The 23140-nt window shown below is 44.6% G+C and overlaps 1 protein-coding gene across 1 annotated transcript in view; it reads right to left on the minus strand.

The window, feature by feature from the left end:
- Megf10 (multiple EGF-like-domains 10) overlaps nucleotides 1–23140 on the minus strand; it is a gene marked incomplete at its 5' end in the record, with an annotated part of 100063 nt that overhangs the window by 12007 nt on the left and 64916 nt on the right. The window contains 9 exons of the mRNA XM_013015532.1: nucleotides 726–964; nucleotides 2937–3065; nucleotides 4507–4635; nucleotides 8580–8708; nucleotides 9193–9327; nucleotides 10585–10731; nucleotides 19242–19344; nucleotides 20575–20738; nucleotides 21423–21543. Coding sequence (XP_012870986.1) covers nucleotides 726–964; nucleotides 2937–3065; nucleotides 4507–4635; nucleotides 8580–8708; nucleotides 9193–9327; nucleotides 10585–10731; nucleotides 19242–19344; nucleotides 20575–20738; nucleotides 21423–21543 — 1296 coding nt within the window. The remainder of the gene's footprint in view (nucleotides 1–725; nucleotides 965–2936; nucleotides 3066–4506; nucleotides 4636–8579; nucleotides 8709–9192; nucleotides 9328–10584; nucleotides 10732–19241; nucleotides 19345–20574; nucleotides 20739–21422; nucleotides 21544–23140) is intronic.

Below are 23140 nucleotides of genomic sequence, written 5' to 3' on the forward strand. Positions count from 1 at the left end.
ACCACTTCCGGCTTTTTTCTTTTTGCTTATGTGGTGCTGAGGAATCGAACCCAGGGCCTCAGGCTTTGCAAGGCAAGCGCTCTACCACTGAGCCACCTTCCCAGCCCTCTATGAGACTCTTATCTCCAATGAACCACTAGAAAACTGGAAGTGGCGCTGTGGCTCATGAGGTAGAGCGCTAGCCTTGAGCTGAAGAGCTGAGGGACAGCGCCCAGGCCCAGAGTTCAAGCCCCACGACCGGAAGAAACAAAACAAAAAAATGGTTCAATTTATAAATATTTATGTTGAATAAATAAAATGAGACCTAAAAGGAATACAGTGTGATTCCATTTCAATAAAATTCTGTCAAATGCAAATTAATCTGGAGTAGTAGAAAGCAAATCAGTTACTGTCAGGGGCCTAAACAGTAGTAGGGGCAGGAAGGGGCCTGAGGAAAACTTACACAGATGATGGAAAGAGTCATTATTGTGGCAGTAACTTTGTGAATATGGATTCATGGTTAATTTTTAAAATCAAATTGTTTAACTAAAGTATATTGTATACTAACTATACCTCAGAAAAGCTGAAAATACCACTGGCCCCATAGAAAGCTCATGAGTTTAAGAACAAGAGAAACTTGGCAGCAAAGGCTGTGACTCCCTATGTGACCTTAAAGAAACCATTCAGCTTCTCTAAGTCTTAGTTTCTTTATCTACATGAAATGAACACCCAGTTCTACTAGTTACGTGCAGAGTTGTAACGAGGCCTACTCCAGGCACCGTCTGTGAGTTACTTTCTGTGTGCACTGGAGCCCTCTCGGGAGGAGGCAGTGGTGGTGATTTACCACACTCCCTACCTTGATCACAGCGCGCCCCCTTCCAGCCAGGGCTGCAATAACAGGTCCCGGTGATGTGGTCACAGGTGGAATTGTTCAGACAGTCACATATCTGGCGGCAGCCATAGCCATAAGTCCCAGCAGGGCACTCTGGGGAAGGAGATAAGGTCAACTTAGCACCAGCCCTTGGGGAATCTGCCTTCTTCCGTGTACCCCTGAGCCTTTCAGGAAAGTCCTGTGCAGACAGACGCAGAGCCCAGCCTATCCCAGAGCTGGACAGCAATTTCCGAGTCATGACATGACTACGTCCAGTGTAGAGACTTGAGCCGCTCAACATCCTAGCTTTGATAGGGAACGGGTGATGCTTGTACAGTGTGTGGAACTCCCATGAACGAACAGGTTGTCTCAAAGACGAATTTGAGATGGTTCCTTCGGGCACAATTGGGGGCTGAAAGGAAACTAGACTGACAAATAAAACCTAGAGCTGCTTCCCTGAGAACATGGAGATTTTTCTGAAGGCTCATGTGCCTCTCTAGCGGATTAGCTAGGAGGAATCGAAGAGGGGGAGAGCAAATTGTGTTTATTCTCTAGGTGAACCACTGTATTTACCACAGAATGATTCAAACTCTAGATTCACAGGATTCAGTCTTGGAGACTAAAATGGTAGGGTTCTCACGTAGCGTAATAAGGGCTGGGCATAATTTTTGAAGAACACAGCATAATTGTGTTAAATCTGACCATCTCCACTACAAAAGACTTGTGTTCTTTGTAGTGAGCAGCAGGGGGCACTGTGCTGGTATTATCAGAGTTCTCTGCAAAAACAGGCCTCTGTTGACAGTGAGCACTAGAAGTCTTCCAAGATACAGGGACATTTTAATCTGATGTCCAGAGTAATCACGGAAGCACTTAAAAAGGTTTTTATTTAATGAGACCTGAACAAGTTGCTTGGCACACGAGTGAAAGCTCAGAGTCCATTATGGCTTCTGGGCCCATGTGTAACCAGGTATACACAGACACACAATACTTACACACACAGAAGGAAGGCAGTGCGTGTGACTGTGTGACTCAGTGTCTGTTGTATGACTGAATGAAACAGCAAGGTAAAACTCCCATCTCTGTCTGAAGCTGGTTCCTGGATCTCCTGCTGTATTTTCTAAAGATCTGCTAGAACTTGGCACAAAACACCAAGAGCTCCATGCCATTGGACTGGGCGTAAGGGGAAGGAAGCTTTATTGCCAAAGTCCTGCTCTGATCAACCCCTTTCCCAGTCCCATCACTCCCGCAGCCATGCCAGTTGGGGACATCGTCCGTAAGTCTAGCCTCTGGGGAGTGGAGAGCCGTGTTTCACTGTCTTCACTAGGAGAGCTTTAGGATAAGAGAGCGCGCCCCTCATAGTTCTCAGTACTTGTGTGTTCATCCTGAATACTGGATGAATGTCATCCAGGAAACGAACGGTACGCTCACTTGCACGCTTAGTTTAAGGCTAATGTTCTTAATACCTTGCAAGCAGATGTATGGTTTATGAGGCAAAAATGGAAAAACCAGATGGGTTGTTCCAGTCGATCATAGTCTCCCTGAGTCAGATTAATTCTTCTTTTTATTTGATGTTGTCTTGAATCTTAAGACTTAAATGATTGGCTGTTAGATGAAAGACTGGAAGAGTTGTGAAAAGAAGCAACATTTGCCTAGAATGTTCCCACTTGGGCTACCTGGGCTGGCCTTGGGTCCCTAGCCCTTCTCCCCGTCTCATGCCCTGCCTCTGACTGGAGGCCACGTCCACTCTGGTCACAAACACAGAGTGATGGCTGTTTTTAAGGTTCTGGGCACCTATGCTCCAAAAAGGAAGAGAGATAGAAAGAGCCACCGTGATTCTAATGGAAAGCCTGCATTCCATCTTTGTTCTCGGAGTCACCCCTCTTCCCTCCAAAGGGCCGAGCAGTTACTCAGAGGAAACACCTGGAAGAAAGCCAGTTTATGAGGGTCCCAGGGAGGCAGATCTCTGGGAGATGAAGTCAACCAGGGTGGTAAGTACCTAACCATCTGCTTCACAACTTAAAAGCAGTGATCCTTCTGCCTTCATAACTCAGGGGCGTAAGGAAAGTGAAGTCAGGCGGGTACTCACTCTGCTCACAGTGCCGTCCCATGAACCCCGTGCGGCAGGTGCACTGCCCGGAAATGTGGTCGCAGTCGGCTCCGTTTTGACACTGGCAAATCAAAGCACAGTCCTTGCCGTAAAACCCCAGAGGACATCCTGCAGGGGAAGGGAGGACGGAGGAATCAGAGACAGAGCTCCTGCCTCCGACATAGTTGTGTTTAAAGTTAAAGGAAGTTGAGTTAATTGTGCGTATCTCAGCCTGGCGTGGGGCCTCGCAGGAGCCCCCAGTAGAGCTCTTGCAGGGAAGTATAACCCACACACAGGAGGCAGGACGGATCCCAGTTCATGAAACCATCACTGGTTCCCTTGGAGGCTAAGCTAGTGTCTTTCCATTAAGCCTTCCTTAAAGCCTGTGCACTGTGGGATTATTCCTGCCATTCATCATTCCAATTACTAGGCTTCTGGACTCAAGTTCTCTAGACTGAAATGATTAAAATTATCTGTATGCTTTCAAATCTTGGTTCTATAGCTACCCGTCTCCTCCCTCCCACCCCACTCCACCCCCAACCCCTTTACAGAAAGTTCCAGTGTTTTTCAAGGGTTATTCTCTTGACTGTATTTCCTGGTCAGTATTAAATAAGAATTAACTAATGTTGGACCCATCTTCCTGCCTCAGTCCATTGCCATATTTTAAGAGTATTTGTTACTATTCATAACTATGAATATGCCTTCCTGTCTTCTTTATCACATGGAAGCAAGAGGAACAAAAAAATAATTCCCAGTGATGCTTAGCTGTGATCCTCTGCCCATGATGTTAAAAGCTATCATGAAGAAAAATTGGTTTGAAGCTAGATCGGATGAATCACGCCTCTAACTCCTAGCTACTCACTCAGGAGGTTGAAATCTAAGGATCTGGGTTCAAAGCCAGCCAGAGCAGAAAAGTCTGTGAGATTCTTATCTCTAATGAACCCGAAAAAAAGCTGGAAGTGGAGGTATGACTTAACTGGTAAAGTGTCAGCCTTGAGCGGAAAAAGCTGAGCAAGGTTGTGAGGCCCTGAGTTCAAGCCCTCGTACCAGCAAAAAAGAAAAAAAAGAAAAGAAAATGATCGTATGAGACTCAAATGGCCAGAAATATAGATCCTTAAGTTCCCCTCAAGGGGTTGGGGGAGGCCCAGAGCTGTGGGTTTATCATCTGTGGGTGATCATGAACCTCACTAAGCGTGAGAAACATGGAACTCCATCTACTCCTAAGGGCACACAGCAAGTATGAACTCTACAAGGAATGTCCATCACGTATCCTCGCCTTTGTGCAGTTAGAATAAATGAAAGGCAAATGGATCCATGTAATTACCATCTAGTTAAAGGAGAAAAGAGAAGTTGCACAACAGCCTGTACAATTATGCTCCACCTAGGTGTCCTGAAGTGATCTAAAGATGGAGTGCATGGAGCCCCGTAGCTCTTTGCTATTTTGGGAAATGTAGATGTTTTGAGGCCATGGGGTAGATGAAATATTCCCTTCCAGCAACCCTGGTGAGCTCAGACCACACAGGCAAGATGAGGTTCTAGCTTCCCAAGCTGCAGGGGGCTCCTTGCTTACTCTGAGTACAGTAGAGTCCAGTCCAGCCAGGAGTGCATTTACATTCCCCATCGTAGGCGCTGCAGAAGGCTCCGTTGTGGCAGTTACAGGTGTGGATACAGTTCGGGCCCCAGTGAGCTGGTGGACAGGCTGAAACCACAGCAGGCGTGGACAGGTGTGTTAGAGTCCAGTCAGCACTGAGCAGAGAGGCCCAACCACCCGAATGGGGCCCTTTGCAGGTGCGGACTTGGCGGTGTACATCAGGACTCAGAAAGCACAATAAATCCTCCGTCCAGGGCAGAAAGCCTGAATGTGGCAGGGAACCCCACCAGGTGGGGTTGACTGCGAAGGGACCGTTACATATAGACTTCATCAGTGAGTCAGATGACCAAGCCATCCCTCAAGGTTGTAGATTCCGTGTGTTTAAGTTACGTGTGTTAAATACACGTTCTACCCCTATGCTGTGCTGCCATTGCGCTTAGCCCAGAGGAGGCAGAAGAGGACAAACCACCTCCCGAACACTGGAAATTTAGGAGAGTAGGAAATTTAGGGGAGCTAACCAAAGAAGCAATGGCGGCAAGAGGTATGGAAAAAGAAAGTGGGGTAAGGAAGACAGCATGATGGGGTAACCTTTAAGCATGCCCTCTCTGAAGAAGGCCCCTTTGAGCAGAGATAAACGGGAAGCTGAATGCTGACAGCTCACTCCTGTCATCCTAACTACTCAAGGCTGAGAGAGGAGAGCAAGGTTCGAAGAATGCCAAGGCAGGAAAGCCCAGGAGACTCTTAAATCCAAAACTGGAAGTGGAGGTATGGCTCATGTGGTCGAACATCAGCCTTGAGCCAAAAGGCTAAGCAAGAGTGCAAGGCCCTGAGTTCAAGCCCCGTTCCCCCCACACAACCAGAGGGAGTGAGGATTTGACTTAGTTGCCTGAGGCCATGTAATTTATGGCTTTGATTTCCAATCAGCTGTAGCTCACAATTGTTGCTGCAGGGTTCTTATCCTAACCCCATCAGATTTAGTTGACTTGGAAACTAGTCAGTGGAAGCAGCAGAGACAATCAAATAAAATCATGTGGCGTCTTTGCCACACTGAAGCGCAATAAGACAGTCAGATATGATTCTGTGGAATTAAAATGGGAGACTGTGGGGTAAAGTCATTTGATTTGCAAGAGATACTTTTTATTCTTATTAATACTTCAGAAATCAACAATTGATTTTTTTTCCTTTTGACAGTACTGAGCTTAGAACTCAAAGCTGTGGGCTTATAATCAGGTCCTCTTCCACTTGAGCCATGTCTCTAGCCTTATTTTTTAAGAACATGTTTACTTAAAAGGAGAACTATGTATAATTTCTGTATGATTACTCCATAGAAAAGATGAAGCAATAATGATACTAAATGAATCTGAAGTAGTTTTAAGAATGAAAGAAGGATCTCTCATAAATGTGCTTTTTTTTTTTTACCCAAGAGCAAGAGAAAAAAAAGTAATGCTTGACATTTGAGGTGTAGAAAGACCCTCATTTAACAGATGAGGAAATTTTGGTTCAGTGAAAGTTAAACAGTGACTCTTGTCACACAGATTCATAGAAAGAGAAATATTTGTTGTTGTTGTTGTTTTCCTATAAGAACAACTTCACTCTTAAGGGTACAGCAAGACTCAGAGAGAGGCCTGGGGAATTGTGACTTAGTGGTAGAGTATCTGCCTATGAAGTGCTAGGCCCTGGTTCAAATGACAGTACTTCTAAAACATAAACAAAACGTAACAACAGAAACAAGACCTAGGGTGAAAATGACTGACCTGCTCAGCCTATCTGTGGCCACATGTGGACCTCTTTACCAAATCAACCTGCTCATATACTTATCACGTATTTGTCAAACATGTATGCCCATAATGTATTGTTCTATAGTAAACCACTTTGCATTATTAGTCTTTAGACTCTTATATCAGTTATGATTAGAGAATGGAAATGAAGATCACTCCGATTTTATATTCCCAAGTGGTATATGAAGAGACAGTCTTCAAGAATTCGTGTTGTCAAAGACCTCCGCCTCTTTAAACATACGCTTTAATTTCTCACAGTCTCTGTTTCACTGAGGAGAGTGCCACGGGGCCCAGAAGGGAACCAGCGAAATTAGTGATCCCATTAGAGGCAAAACAAATAAAGAGCAAAATAAATCAGCCTCCACAGCAGCGCTGATAGGAACAAGCAGATCATTGCCCCCATTCAGAGTGGTGTTCCTGTTTCCGTCCTTCTAGCACATTCCTCCTCAAACAGGGACAAGAACAACTTCCAAAATGAGGCGTATCTTTTTGCTTCTCTTTATGCTGATACTGGAGCTTGAACTCGGAGCCTGGGCACTGTCCTTTAGATTTTTTTTTTTTTTGCTCAAGGCTGACACTCTATCACTTGAGCCAAAGCTCATTTCTGCCTTTCGCTGGTTAATTGGAGATAAGAGTTTCATAGACTTTTCTGCCCAGACTGGTTTTTAGTCTTAATCCTCAGATCTCAGTCTCCAGAGTAGTTAAGATTACAGGTGTAACCAACAGCACTTGGCAGAAAAATATTAAATTCAGAGAGAAACTGAAAAAATAGATATTTCTCATCTGTTAATACCTAAAGATGGACTACAACTAGAGTATGAATTAAATAACAAATGGTCCATCATGTAAAATTAGTACATATTCATTTTCTGATTTGTCCTATGTGTGTGATGCAACCAGTACAAACTGAGTATGTGCTAGAAAACTTACCATGAGTAAAACTAAGTTAGCCCCATATGTACCTTGGTCAAAAGTTGAATACTTTTAGAAGCTTCTTTCAAAGTATGAGCTATGGCTTGCAGTCAACACCATCAACCAAATGGTGGCCTGGTTAATCTGAGTGTTGTCATGGTGACATGGGACCCTTATCTGAATGCGGTGGAGACAGGGATCAGGAGGGAGCCAAGGGAGCCAGGGTGGAGCTCCACTTAGACAAGTCTGCGCAGGAGCCCAACAGGTGCCTACACTCACATTCACATTCCACCTCTCCATAGAAACACAAGATAGAGACAGACTTTTCCTCCTCCTCTCCCTCTTCCTTCCTCTCCCCTCTCCTCCCTGCCTCTTTTTCTACTTTCCCCCTTTCTTCCACCTTTCTCTCTCTTTCCCTCCTTCTTTCTTTTCACCTATATAGAGTCTTATTGGCCTCAAAATGGCAATCTTCTTGACACTGCCTCTGGAGTATGAGAGTTAAAGACTGATGCCATCATGCTCCCTGCCCCCGTCCTTCTCCCTCTTTTCCTTCTTTTCTTCCTTCCTTCTTTTTTCCTGCTTCTCTCTCTCCCACTCTTTTTTCCTTCCTTTCTTTTATTTTTTCAATACTGAGGATCAAATCCAGATTCTTGCACATGCTAGGCAAGCACTTTAGCACCAAGATGCATCTTCTATCTATCTATCTATCTATCTATCTATCTATCTATCTATCTATCTATCTATCTATCTATCTATCTATCTATCTATCTATCTATCTATCTATCTATCTATCTATCTATCTATGTGTCTGGCTGGCTGGCTGGCTCTCTGCTTGCCCCCCTTTTTTGTCTTTAAGAAACACTTCTCTCTGAACACCTGTGGCTCACACCTGTAATCCTAGCTACTCAGGAGGCTGAGATCTAAGGGTCATAGTTTGAAGCCAGCCTGGGCAGGAAAGTCTGCAGACTTTCATCTCCAATTCACCACCAAAAAAGCCAGAAGTAGAGCTCTGGCTCAAGTAGTAGAGCATTAGCTTTGAGCCAAACTCTCAGAACAGTGCCCAGGCCCTGAGTTCAAGCTTCGGGACTGGCACAAAAAGAACAGAAAAAAGTCACGTTTTTAAATATGCTTATTTTTGCTTTAAATCAGCGAATGGTGGCTCATTGAAAGTAAATGAGAAGAAATGTTACATATGTAGGTTATTCCCAAGCTATCTTTGTGATGTAGAGATAGAACTTTAATGGAAAGACAGGATTTTAAAAACTAGAACACATCTGATCATTGGTCATGTGTTATGGGCACACTCATACTTCAGAAAAATGAACAAGAACTGGTGAACCATTGCTCTCCACGAGGACTCACGCTGCGAGCAGTCGCTGCCGATCCAACCCGGGTAGCACTGACAGGATCTGTCAATGGGGTTACAGGTGCCATTGTTGGTGCAGGTACAAATTCCTGCACAGTTTTTCCCAAATCTGCCGCTGGGACACACTGTGAATAAAACAGAGGTCAGTTACTCACAACCCAACTCTCAGTATCTTAGGACAGGAAATGACTTTAAGGGTCACCAGCCCAGCTGCTCAGTGGCCAGGGTCCATACTCGACATCAACCCACCCTCTCCCAATCCGGAATGGGCTCATTTTTTACAAACACACAGAGCCAAAGACCTCATTAACACATCCCAAACCAAGAGACAACACGTTTCTAGAAATCTGACTTCAGGACTTCCCACTCAGGGAGTCCAAACTCCTTCTTCACATTGATTTTTCATGGGAGGCTGCTTCCAATTAAGGCTGAAGAGGATAACAGCGCAGACAATAAAGAGCTTTCGCTGGCACGGGAAGCCAGTGTTTTTCAGAGCTCTCGCAGCCTACCAGAAGCCATGAAACGTTGTGTCCTTTGGGATGTCTGAGAACAGAGACCGTGGCACTTCCTGCTCACCACCTCTCCTTCCAAGGGGCTTGGGAGCCTTACCTTCATTGCAGAGGGCCCCTGTGAAGCCGGGCAGGCAGTCACACAGGCCCGTGATGTGGTGGCATGGGCCGCTGCTGTGGACACACTGCGGGCACGTCTGGCTACAGCGATGTCCGTAAAACCCAGGGGAGCAAACTGAAAATAGAGTAGAAGCTCTCAGTTATCTTCCTGAGATGTACGCAGTGCCCATTCCACACCAGCACCTTGCGAACGCTTCAGAAGAGAAAGAAAATTCAACCACCACCACAACAACGAAATCAAAGCTAGAGAATTGTCCAAGTACAAAACGCAACCCTAGGAAGAAAGGCAATCTTTAACAAGAACATAAAGCCGTTAAACTCAGAAACCCTCCAAGGCAAGTGAATGTCTTAATCCTTGATTCTCCTACTTCAATAGCTTAAGGTTGGGACACTAGCGGGCTCAATGAATTTTGTTGAATGGACCAAGAAATGAAGAGAATAAAATTCTAAAGGGGTGAAGAAAATAAAACTCTTAAAATCCCAACCTATTTGTTGACCCTTTATAACTTAAGAATCATTATTGGTAATATCATGATCTTTAGCCAAAACAGAAGATGTTTCTTCAACAAACAGTATAATGTCATGATTGTGATTAGAAATTGAGAAAGCAAGATGCTAAATATTTATGTGGTTTCTATGACTTTATTAGAGTTCAAGTGTAGAATAGCCACATAGAGCTCTTCATGGAAAAGGAAAATTAAAAAAAATAGAATAGTGTGTGATAATACTAATACGGTATTTCCTAAGGGAAATTTTAAAAGTTAGAATAAATATGTGATAATAGTGATTGTCTTTCTTAGTAACCACTACTAAAATATTTGAGGAGTGTTACAGACCATTTCCTTACTCCAAGCTGACATTGACCCATATCCCCTGTCCCCATTTGTAACTCTGCAATTCTGTTCACCCACAGCACCGACTTCAGGACTGCTAGCAGAATGTATGATTTGCCTCAAGGTTTGGCTGATGTTGACTTCTGGTAATAGAACTAAAGCCCATGCCAAATTGCTGAATAAAATATTTACAGGTCAATGGATTTCTGGAACACTCTTTGCACACTCTGAGGAAGAATCAAGAGTATCTTAACGATCATGCCAATAGAGCAATGAAACCATTAGTGGGAAGAAATGGTTCCGTCCCCATCTGTTTAGCTTAGTCCTGGAGGTTGAAAAGAGTAAAGGCCTGAGGAAATGCTATTGAGGGCAATTCTGCAAAGAACAAATAATCTATTACACTGCCTCTGCCCTTGGCTGCAACAGTACATCACTATCAACGAGGGTGTGATGCGAGCACCCTTATGCATACAGAGCCCATTCTGCATATAGAGCCCAAAGAAGGAAAGACTGAAACCATTCACTTGCGAGACACTTACTTCTCTGGCACGTGGTCCCTCGAAACCCTGGAGCGCATTCACAGATGCCATCGTCGGGGGAGCACGAAGCCCCGTTTTTACAGTAGCAGGGCAGAGAGCAGTTGGGACCCCAGCGCCCCTCAGCACACACGCTGTCACAGTGCATGCCTGAAACAAGGTACGCAGGTTGAGAGAGCAGCAGATCGGGACTCCTGTGCATGCCAAATAAAAGATGAGGACCAAAGCACCCTGGGGCCTGACAACCGTGAGCAGGGACGGTAGGAGGTTTGGAATCTACTTGTCTGTCTTCTATACAACATGCCCATGAAAATAATACCTGCAACTATTTTCTATGCAGTCCAGAAGAAGACACGCCATTGCCATGTGGACTTGTGTTCTTGAGCAGGAGGGAGTAATGGGAAGCCTAAGGATTCTATCAAAGGCAAACTTTATCAAACATACTGTTGATTTCCTTCCCTCTTCCATTCTTTGTTTTCATAAAGTCCACAACGATAAGGCACATTCCAAGTGATTAGATTGTTTTACGTGAAGAGAACCCTACTTTAGAGCAAACAGATGAGTACAATCTTAGGATATTTTGATAACACAAGGAAGATAAATGCACCACCAAATTCATTCTTGATTTTTCTTTTTGGTGCCAGTCTTAGGGCTTGAACTCAGGGGCTGGGCACTGTCCTTAAGCTTTGTTGTTTGTTTTTTTTTTAATTTCTCAAGGCTAGTGCTCTATCACTTGAGCTAGAAGATCTACTTCTGGCTTTTTGGTGACTAATTGGATATAGGAATGTCACAGACTTTCCTGTCCAGGCTGGCTTCAGGCTGTGATCCTTAGATCTTAGCCTCCTGAATAGCTAGGATTACAGGTGTGAGCCACCAGCACCTGATTCAAGTTATTCATAGAATTTTAATCTTGAATTGGACAGCTGTGGGTAGATTATATTATAGCCACCATTCTGTATGTGCTGTTGTCTAAGTCATTGATTATGAGCAAAGTGTATGTATATATTTAACTTTGATTTTGGAACTAGACAAACTTCAGAATCAGTTATGAATAGACAGCCAAATGCCTAAAGGAAACATTAAGAAACACCACTAACCTTACAAAAATCTATATAAAATCCAGACTGCATCTGAGGCAAAGGGAGTATTCAAACTACAACAGAGACCTCTTTTTTCTAAGTCAGAGTTCTTCACAAATGCTCCTCATGTGGCAAGACAATGAGTTATAATTAGGGGTGGCCCAGGCCCACATGAAAACATGGAAAGAACAAGCCCTCCCCCTCCCCCTTCCCAGAACATTACCAGCTGCCAGGACTACCAAGCAGGGAGGACCATTTGTGGAGAAAAGTCATTGTGATCTGAACTCTTCCCCCAGGAGCACCCTGTGTTATCACAAAGATGGTACTAATTGGCACACAGAAATTTCTGCTGAATAAATCCTTCTCCAGTGGCTCCTGCCCTGTGTTCTTTCCTCTGAATGTAGGCTGTTAATAGGAGAATGAAAGTGCCAGGGTCTCATTGTGTCCGGCTTGAGTCAACAATAGGCCTTTGCCACAGCTCAGACTGCTGTCTGAAGAAAAGATACTAGGTCTGTTTATAAACTTGATTGGGGTTCAAATGTCCTCCCTGGAGCAAAATATGACATTTGGGTACACTATAACTTTTTTCTTATGTTTTCAAATATTTTATTTATTATTTTTAAGTAGTTGTACAAAGGGGTCTCAATTCAAGATGTTCATTTTTGAATAAAACGAATTGTGTTCAAGACAATGCATAAGCCAGGCACCAGTGGCTCACACCTGTAATCCTAGCTATTCACAAGGCTGAGATCTGAAGATCGAGGTTGAAAGCCAACCCTGGCAGGTAAGTCCATGAGACACTTATCTCCCGTTAACCACCAGAAAACTGGAACTGGTGCTGTGGCTCAAGTAGTAGAGCGCTAGCCTTGAGCTGAAGAGCTGAGGGACATTGCCCAGGCCCAGGGTTCAAGACCCATGACTGACCGCACCCCTCAAAAAAAAACAAATGCCTTCCCTCAAGCTATCAGGTTACCAGGTTCCATGTTCACCTGTGTACCTTAAAGGTCCTGATTCACTTTCCTCATTCACTTGTACTACCCTCTCCTCTTAACCACCTCTCTCTGAGGATACATGCACCAGCTTCTTGGTGTATATTTTGTTAAATAAGTAGAAGCTACACTCTGGAATCCTCCCCTGCAGATACCATACTTTAGTTAATTTTTTCTTTATTAATTCTTTGTATATGGCCCCGTATATGTTTACATATCAGTTATCTTCATCATATGTTACCTTACTTTTCAGAATGGTTTTGGAAAGCTGGGATGGAATTGCGAGTTCTACCCTCTCCATGTAGCCACGGAATAACAAGTGATCTTTTTAACCAGATAACTGTACTGGCACATTTGCCAAACAAGCTAAGAAGGAATCGGCTTCAGAATGAAGCTGTCAACTTGGTTTTGTGACTGGCAAAGTAATGATCAGCACAGGTAACCTTCCACAGACTTCATTCTCTACTCAAATTCCGGTTCCTAACTGACTGGCAACCAGGGCTGCTGTGGCTGTGGCTGAGACGGAGATACCTGCTTCAGGGAGGTGCAGATGTCCCTGGGCACTTTGTCATTCTGTTGACTCTCAGGGACAGGTCTGAGAAGTGGAAGTTAAGCAGTTAGTCATGAATTTTTATGGTTTTGTGGGGGGGGGGATGGGGCTTGAGAGGTCGTTTAGTTTGTCAGCTACTTGCCAAATCACTACTTCACATTATACATAAATTTAGTCAAGATGGAATGAAGTACACTTCAGGTCAAAAATAAATGTTGCTTTTATCCATTCTACGTTATTACAATTTATGCATTGCTTGGCATGCTTTCGATCACAGCCTGTTAAGAAAAATGACCACAGGTCAGATTGGCAAGGTAAATAAAGTGATCCTTTATTTTGTATCTGATACACCCAGCTGGTTAGCATGACGATCAGTCAAAGTCAACTTTATCAAGGCAACTGTCATATAAGTTCCACGAGGCCTATGAAATGGCAAGGAGATGAGTTTTACGATAGCCGAGTTCACATGATTGACCCATGTCTGCCCTTCCAAAAACCCACTGAGAATTCTAAGGGTCACCTGTCAACCTCTGTCTCCAATCACATAGTTCAGCAGAATCAAGCTTACTTTTAAATAACATTTTGTGAAAAATAACCTTTCTATTGAATGTTACCAACCTCCTCTTTAAAATTCAAGCCCAGTTCTTTTATTTTATCATCAGTGAAAGTGAGTTATCTCTTTGCATATATCAATGCCTAATCATCAATCAGATATGTCCAAGGAAAAGTGGTAGATTTCCTTCTTTCGGCTGGCCCCTTCTTTCTCTCTTAACCCCCACCCCCACCCCCGCCTGGTCCCCAGACCCTCTGTGCCGTCCCCCACCTTTCCTTCCATCTTAAGTTAGGGAAGGGCAAGACAAATCTATGATTGCTGAGGTCTACTTTGTTTGAAGATTATCGATATTTTTACAGAGTGTATTTTAAAAGCCTAAGAAATAAATGTGTGATTGTGTGATTTTGAGACCGCGAGGCCGTGGAGAGAGTCCTGAGCGCGTGCTTCCTCCATACGAGGCTGCCACAGTCACCTCGCTGTAATGACAACCCTGCAGCGGAGCACACTGACCACCTGCGCACCGGCTTAGAGCGCTGTGACGTTGTTTTAACCCTCTCCCTCTCTCCATCTTTCTCTCAATTATTTCTATTGATCTCGTCTCATTTTTTGCCAGCTTTGCTAGAGTTCAGCCAGACACCTTTTCATTTTTATATTTCTCAAAGAGCAGAAAGAAGAAAGAAAGAAAGAAAGAAAGAAAGAAAGAAAGAAAGAAAGAAAGAAAGAAAGAAAGTCTATAAGTATTTAAGAAATACAGCCAGTTGAGTGTTTCAAGAAAGAAAATGCAGGGCATCAAAGACCCCAGCCTTCAACTCTGTCTTGAGATCATGATCAGGGCAGGAGGTGACCTGGGGCAGAGGGAAGGTGACCCCCCCGCCTGAAGGAACAGGGGGTGCAAGGCCGAGCCCCAATGACGTCCGTGGCCATCCTTCAGGGGCTGCAAGTGTTGGGTGTAGATGAAACTCAGGGCTGAGCACAAGCCGTGGAGGCCATGGGCAGCCAGCAGTGTGGCTGGTGACGGACAGCCCAGAAGGGACAGCGTGGAGTTCAGACCTCTCCCTGGTGTTAAAAGGAAACAGGTAAAGAATCCTGAAGAAGGGGCTTGACTCAGTTCGTGGGTTGTAGGAGGATAGAGATACATGAAGATCGGAGCCTAGAAGAAAGGAGTAAATCAAATGGATGTTTGAGACTACAGAGGCAAGCAATGATAAAAAAAATAATAATAATAACAGGACACTGAACTAAACTGATGATGGTCGTGATGCAGAGGAGATGAATAGAAGAAATGGCAGAGGAAGAATCCCCTTGCCCCAGCCAAGCCCAAGTAATTAATTCTGGCAGAAGAGATGATAGAGATAGCGATATAGACAGAGGTAAAGATACAGGTAGAGGGGAAGAGAGAGGGAGATAGAGATAGAGGTAGAGATGGAGATAACAGAGGTAGAGATGGAGATAACAGAGGTAGAGATGGGGATAAGGATGGAGGAAGAGGGAGGAAGGGAAGGAGGAAAAGAGGAAGAGGCTGGTCATGTTCCCATAGTGGGTATGTACCAGATATATTTGGTAAATGGCTCAATCAACACAGTTCTACATCAATAATGTTTTTCTCTGACGTCTTCATGAACACTTGGAAGACCAACCTATATGAGGTGTGACCCTTCCAAGGAGAAGTAGAAATGTCTGCCTTCTTTCTGTTTGAGAAGACAGACTATAGGGTCAGTGTTTTTTTCATGTTAGCCCAGATTATAGAACACTAGAAGAATTATAAGATGGCCTAAATAACTTTCTTTGGAGTGTTTACTAATAAAAGGTTTAAAACCAGTTCCTGGAGGAGGTAACTTCCTAAAATATTTGGGGGAAGGGGGAGGGTGGATGGGAATGAGGCGGTTTTAGATCTGAGGCAATCTCTGATTCAGTGGAAACATTAATTTTTTTTCCCTGATAAATGTTCTAATGCTGATAAGGAGATCTGCGAGGGGCGGTTTGTGCCAAGACAGAGGACAAACGGCTCTTTGATAGGCTTCACAAGTTGCTAGGCAATGGCTGAATGGTCGTGATGAACTTCAGCTAAGCAGCTCTAAAGAAATGTCCGTGCATTTAATGCCTGCTGCATTATGCCAAAGGACTCCATGTGTGCTCGGCATTCATTGGGCATGGGTAACTGCATGAACACAGTAAGTACGTCATCCAGTGTCACTATTTCCCCCTCTCAAAGACACAGCCCTCCACCCCCTCCACCCCCCAATCCTTGTCTTGCTTAATCATTTCGATTCCTGTGCCACTAACTCTCGCCATGTTTGGAGTGTTAAACGGGAAAAAAGGAAATGAGTTTGACTCAATGTCTTGATCTTCCATAACAAGCTATTAAATATATATTAGAACCAAGAAAGATTTGCTAATACTAATTGGGCTTGCTGGGTCTAGGAGGGAGGCATTAACTAGACGTGTCCTGTTTTTCTGGCCCTTTGATCAATGGAGAGAAGGCCTAATATAGTGGAGCATTGGAAAGTTAGTCATGATGAATCTATGTCCATTGATATCTTTGCAGTAGAATGTGAACTCTGCAGAATAAAGTGGCTCATACCATATTTTATCTTTATATACTCAGCACCTCAGCTATGTGGTGACATAAGACTTAGAGATCTTCAATATATGGGTGTTAAATCAAACCTTTCCATCCTCATGCTATGGATTTTCAAGAATCTGCCACCGTACAGGTAACTCAGTTGAGACGTGTCTACCAGTCATGTTTATGAGGGATACTTACATGAGCAGGTTGTAAGACAAACGTGCTGGAAAGCTCCACCTGCCTTAACCCAGATCCGAATGGAAAAGCAGACAGAGTGGAAGATCTGAGGGCTTTGGTCTTTTGGTGGCCTTTTGAATTTTTATTATTTTTTAATGAGCACCTCTCTGCACTAACTCCAGACACTTGAGCCTTTGCTCTAATCTAACATCCCTGCAAATCCCCACAAATAGATACCTACAGACATTCCCCCACCCCTCAGCACCCAAAGGGGTCCGAGAGTGAGTTCTTAGAACTTGTAGTAGTTGGGAGCTTGGGTGTTAATTAAGCTTATAAAACTGAATAGGTCTGACTCGGCTTTGCCCTTCTGTCTCAGGACAAGGGAAGATGGATCTCCCCTTACTGTGACAACCAAGGTGTCAACTGCCTTTCACAAGAGCCTTGGAGCAGATCGGTCCCCAGAGAGGCAGTTCGCTGGTCATTCTGGTCCCAGTTGGTGGCTGGGGAAAGCTGGACAGGACTGTCCTTGCAGGGAAGGCTGGGTGTGCTCAGCAGTCCTGCTTCTCTTCCTGGAATGAGTGCACACGCTGGAGTCTTCTTACCAATTTGCCACAGGGCTCTCCTCCTTTCATGATCCCATTCCTGGCTGGGCACTTCTATTCTCCACCCCCCTTCTCACTATTACACCACACTTTGAGTCTCTTTCCCAAGTGCTCTAGAGGGCAGTATGCTGCATTAGTCTCTTTTCCACCAGTTTAATTCTCTCTTTTTTAAAAAATTTTTTTTCCAGTACTAATGCATGCTTGAGCTCTCTCTTCTCATTTGCCACTGGTATAAAGCTACTGCCAAAGAGATGCTCTCCAGTGACACGTGCAGCCACCTGAGCCACAGAGAGGACAGGAAGTAGAATTGCTCACCTCTCTAGACTTATGTTAATGATTTGACCCCAAATATAGCTCCAAAATGAAAAGCAAAGCTTTCTTTACCTTTATTTATGAAGGTCCTAACAAGGAACCTATTCATAATAAATATATTGATTTAAAAAACTGATGAGTCGACCCAGGATTGACAATAAATAGTATCTTGTGTGAATAATACACAAAACTTGCTCTTTCCTTTTAGAAAAAACATTATAGAGTCTCTTGGAAGTTTCTTTTGCTCTATACATGTTTGCTTTTACCAAGTATGTTTGTGAACGTGGGGACAACCTCATAGCAGGCTTAGAGGTGAACAGGTGCTAACATGCTAAGAGTTTACACAGAAGACCCAGAGAAATGAAGTCTTTGGCCTAGGAACTGACTCAGGAGCAGTAAAGGCCACAGTGAAACAGTGGGCAGCAAGAGGCAGAAGAACCTCAAGGCAGCAAAGCTTCTTCCCTCTTGGAGAAGCAGACCAGTCGCAGATGGACAGAGGATTACGGCAAATCCACCCCATTCCCTCAGGAGCGTGATAGGTCTAAGGCCAGATGGGCTCATTTGTCTTACCCCATGACCCAGACTGTGGAATGCAAGCGCACATTTTCCATCTGGCTTCAGGCCAAATCATCTCTTGCTTTTCTCATTCACCGACTGGTTCTAAATAATCAAAGCTGGTAGACATTTGGGCAGTGACTGGCATAGTCAAGATCACTTCCCACCCTCTAGGAATTCATAAGTCAGGAGAAGACTGGATAGAGTATGGCCCAGATGATGTAGACTGCCTATAAGGAAGGTTATGCATTTGCTGCAAGGTGAATGTAGAACTGTGTTCATTGATAAATTAGTACTGGTCAGCCTGAGAAATTCAAGAAGCCTGGTGCAGTCTAAAAATCTGGCTTACTCCCTGGTGTGATTTAGTTTTAACAGTTAGTAATCGGACTCTAGAGACAAAAAGAACGAGTGAAATTCCACACTGTAAAGTCAAAGTTTGTCAAATCAAGAAGGAATTATGGAGTCAGATGCTCTGGTGTCAGTGGGCAACTCTGGTGGACGGAAAATGGGATCTGTTGTTTCAGCCTGTTCTGTTTCCCAAGGCAGCTCTCAATCTAGAAACAAATACATGACAGCCCATCTCAGACTTATCCCACCTCCTTAGCCACGGGGAATTGCAAAGCAAAAGGTAGATATGTTGACAGGGCAAGAAAAACTAGAGCCCTCATACATTGCTGGTGGGAACCCAGCGTGATCTTGCAAGAACAACCATATTTTTGCTCATAATTTACAGATTCTGAAGACAGAACTAAATGCCCAAGCAAGCCTGTACATCATGGGTGAGAAATCCTAAAGCCACATAAATAAGGAAGAATTCCCAACCTGGGTGAGAAACACGGTGAAATTCTATCTTTGTCGTTACACAAACATATTTGTAAGAAAGGTAAAGTTTTAAAACTTGTACATCCAAGAAAGAATATTGAATACTTGGAATATTCACCATATAAATACTGGAGTTTAATATTTTTGCCTCGCCCACTAGAGTTATGTCCTTAGGGTGTATTTCAATCCCCCCTCCCCCCACCCCCCCATCCCACCAAATGCTCAATATATACCAAGCAGTCCTGCACAGTTCATTGTAGCAAGTCCTATCTTACTGGCTTGCGTTCTGGCAATTACAGCTTCGTTAAAAACCTAGCGATTCCATTTCATGGGGACACGTGTCTGTTCACTGGAGAGCTTGCTGCCCTTTCTCTTTGACTGAAATGTCGACTGGCACAGACTTTTCGAAGGAGCAAGGACCAACCCTTACGCTCTTGACTTCCCTCGGCTCTCACCTGACCACCCGGGGAGACAGCGGCAGTGGCCCGTGGTGGGGTGGCAGCCGTCTGCGTGGCTGCAGTCGCAGCGTTCGGCACAGTTCAGCCCATACGTACCATCCTGCAAGGAAGATGGGGTCAGAGACTGCGCTGAGAGCCTGGGAAACCCCAGGATGGCAGACAAAAGGACCAACGCCAACCCTTCCCCCTCCACCGGAAAGCATGCACTAAAACCACCTCTCTTCATGCCTTATAGCACCCCAAAATGTAGTCCACGACACGAGGGTTTGAAAACTCTAGTTTATATAATGGTTGGGACATATGAACGATGAAACCAATTATACCACTAGGTTGATTTGCATAAGTGTGATGCATAGAAATCCACCTTGTAGTTAAAGAAACCTGACCTAGTCATAAACTACAACTGGTAAAAATATTTTCTTTGATTCCTATTGACTTTTTTTTTTAAATGACAGTGCAGTCTACCCTTAGGCAGGAAGGGAGGACTCCGTCTTACAGATGGAAGATGACCTTCAGGCCCCTCTTCAAATGTAGATAATGTGTTCATTGGTCTGAGGAGAACAACAAAGCTAGCTTCATTCTGTCCTGGGGGGATTGGAGGGTACAGCATAGCTCCAGACAGGAATCCTCTTTGCTTTGGGAAGTAGGTTATACTTCATCAGGAGGAGCCCCAGGGAAACCGAGCACCCCTTCCACATTGTTATCCAGCCATCTGACAATGGCCCAGAGGCAGAGCATTTACGCCACTGAAGGAGTGCTGAATGACCGGATCAAAGCGTGCAGAGCACAGGAGGGAAACCCGGGCGAAGTGCTGGGGAAAGCAGCAGGTTCCTAGAGAATGCATTTCCCGCCCGTGCCCTCCAGTAAGAGATTTCTAACGAGGCGCAGCTTCAAAGTAGGTCAAGGGAATGAATGGAGTGCTGTATGGGGAAAACCTTAGGCCATTCTTGCATTCTAGAGATACGTCCAGTAAACCGTCTGCGACTCCTCCACCTCCTCTTTCAGACCCCAGCCACTTCCCACCCTAAGGCCCGGGATCTCCATGATAACGGAAACAAAATATCTGGAGAGTTCACAGGCAGACGCGGAGTGCTAGACCAGTGCAGCCTTGCCATGATCAAGCCACCACGCCGGGAGCAGAGAAGAAACGAAACATGCGAGTGGGGGGCTAAAGAGCCAGCGCAGAGAGAACGGAAACATGGGGAGGATTCTGATCAAGCCACCCAAGCCCACCTCGGTTCTGACAGTGCGTGGTGCTGGGCTCACAGCCCGCCACCTTCAATCCAGAAACCCCACATGAGCAAGCCAGTCCTGGCCAGCGCAGGCGTACCTGGCAGGGCAGCTCGCACTTCCCGCCGCGCCACCCGGGGGCGCAGGTGCAGGTGCCGTCCAGGGTGTCACACGCACCTCCATGGAGACACTGGCATGTCAGGTTACAGCCAAAGCCCCAGGTGCCACTGGGGCAGCGGATGGAGCAGTCCACCCCGTGCCAGCCTACAAGACAAGATTGCCAGAGCCCGTGAGCCGGCCCAGGCGCCCGGGGCCTCGTTTCCCTAACCCCAGCACCAGCACCAGCAGTGCAGCAAGCACCGGCTCTGGGCAGGGACAGGCTCCATGAGAATTGAACGGAGGCCTCCCCGCAAGATGCCAAGGCTGGGGAGCTCCCCTGGGCTCCCGAGGAGGGGCCCGGAGCGGGAGGGGGGCACCTATAATGGGCAGCCATGTCCCAACTTGGACATGCTGAGCTCTGTTCAGAGTGCGAAGCTGGGATGCTGACATGGCAGGGGAGGAAGGCTTGTGTCTGAAGGAACAGCCCTATCTTTGACACAGCCCTGCCCCACGCCCCCATTAGCTGTGAAGAACGTGAAGCCAAAGGCCTGGCTGCATCTACAGATGGACATGTTCTGGGCCTCGCATAAATTCTGACCTGGCTGTGTTTCTTGTCTTATGTCCAGGCCGGTCAATTGAGGGGCACAGACAGAAGTCTGCTTGTGTACTCTCCCCCAAAGCAAGACTCACAGACTTCCAATTTGCAAAATTTGAGATCACCTAGTATGTCTCTTTCCTTACTGTTATCAGCACTGAAGTTTGGTACATCAGGAGCTACAGCCCCAGTGAAAGTTTGACTTCAGTAACAGGACCAATATCAAACAAAAGACAGCATTCACCTAATCTTACCTGCCTTGCAAATACAAGACCCATCCACAGGAGAGCAGACAGCGTTGTTTTTACAGCCACAGCGAGAGGAACAGTTTATGCCATAGGTTCCCAAAGGACACGGGGTAGAACAGTCAACTCCCTGGAAGGACACGGAGAGCAAGCTTCAGGTTATGTTGTCATCTAGAATCAGCCCGCCATAAATAAAAGGAAGTATATTTCGGCAATGCTAATTATACTTCTTCTCTTATTTTTAACACTCTCTATATTTTTTTAAGTTGCTATAGTGTCACTACTATGCAAATTTTAGAGATTCAAGTACAATATTGGCTGGTCTATGTTTAGGGTAGAGTATTAAATGGGACCTCATAAATAGCTTACTGCTTTCAGTAGATCTGTCTTCACAGCAAAGCGAAAATAAACAAATATAAACCTTGTACCCTTGCTCAGAAAGATAAAAATAAATTGCAGCTATAAAATCATGGTTGGTGAATATCTAAACGTCAATAAAGATTGTGCACTAGGTGCCAGTGTTTCCTAGTGTTCCTTGCCTAATAAGCAGTATTATTAATGGACGAAAGAAAGCATTGCTCAGCCAGAGGCATGATGGGTTGAATTTATCCAGTGGTGAGCATTGAGTTGCAAAGGTGACTGAAGGACATTTCATTTAATCATAAACAATTAGACATAGGGATTCTATAAAGAAGGCCAACACAAGGGCTCAGCTGTAGGACTGGGAATAGATTTGAAAACCCTGGGTCCTTACGTTCTATGACTTTAGGATCTCCTCGTTTATATTATATGCTCCCAAATAACTATCCAAGTTTTTCATAGTTTGGTATTGGCTTCCTTAGAAAGGGAGGAAATGAATTAAGACTAGCACATTTGCCTTTGAAATAAATATTCTTATAGCTAAAAAAATCCTAAAACTGCAGGCCAGATTCTGTTCTGCTGGCATTCATGCATTTACTGGGTCTTGATTCTCAAGGAGACTTAAATCCCATGTGTAACTAACTATAGAATGAACACATAATGTGTGGTGTGTCTTCACATTTCATGAAATTAAAACAGTAACTGTTATCAGTAAGAACTCACCTACATGGAAAAGTAACTTCCTTGTTGCCTATAAAAACTCAGTAAAATAATTACTTAAATGACTACCGGAGTCTTTACTATCCATTTTCTTCATGGGCAGCAGGAAATGTTTCATTGTGTCTCCGACTCTTTCTGTCTATCTGTCTCTCTGTCTGTCTCTCTCTTCTTAACCTGGCTCTTGAGCCATCTAACTGAAACCTGCCATTTCCCTTAACAATATAACTTCTCTCTAAACTCCTTGCTTTGCCACTTTAAAAAAACAGAAAAAACTATAGTATACCATACTTCCAACATAGTCTTATCTTAAAAATTAATAAAAGCCAGGTTTGGTGGCTCACACCTAAATTTTGAGTGACTCATGAGGCTGAGATTGGGAGGATCCTAGTTCAAGACCGGCCTCTGTAAAAAGCTGGTGAGATCCCATCTTCCCCAACAGCTACAGGTAGAAGTGTTTGTCTATCATCCCAACCCATCTTTACCAATAGCTACAGGTGGAAGTGTTTGTCTATCCCAACCCATCTTCACCAACAGCTACAGGTGGAAGTGTTTGTCTATCATCCCAACCCATCTTTACCAACAGCTACAGGTGGAAGTGTTTGTCTATCATCCCAACCCATCTTTACCAACAGCTACAGGTGGAAATG

Source organism: Dipodomys ordii, unplaced genomic scaffold (genome assembly GCF_000151885.1).
Source record: "Dipodomys ordii isolate 6190 unplaced genomic scaffold, Dord_2.0 Scaffold27, whole genome shotgun sequence".
Taxonomy (NCBI): Eukaryota; Metazoa; Chordata; class Mammalia; order Rodentia; family Heteromyidae; genus Dipodomys; species Dipodomys ordii.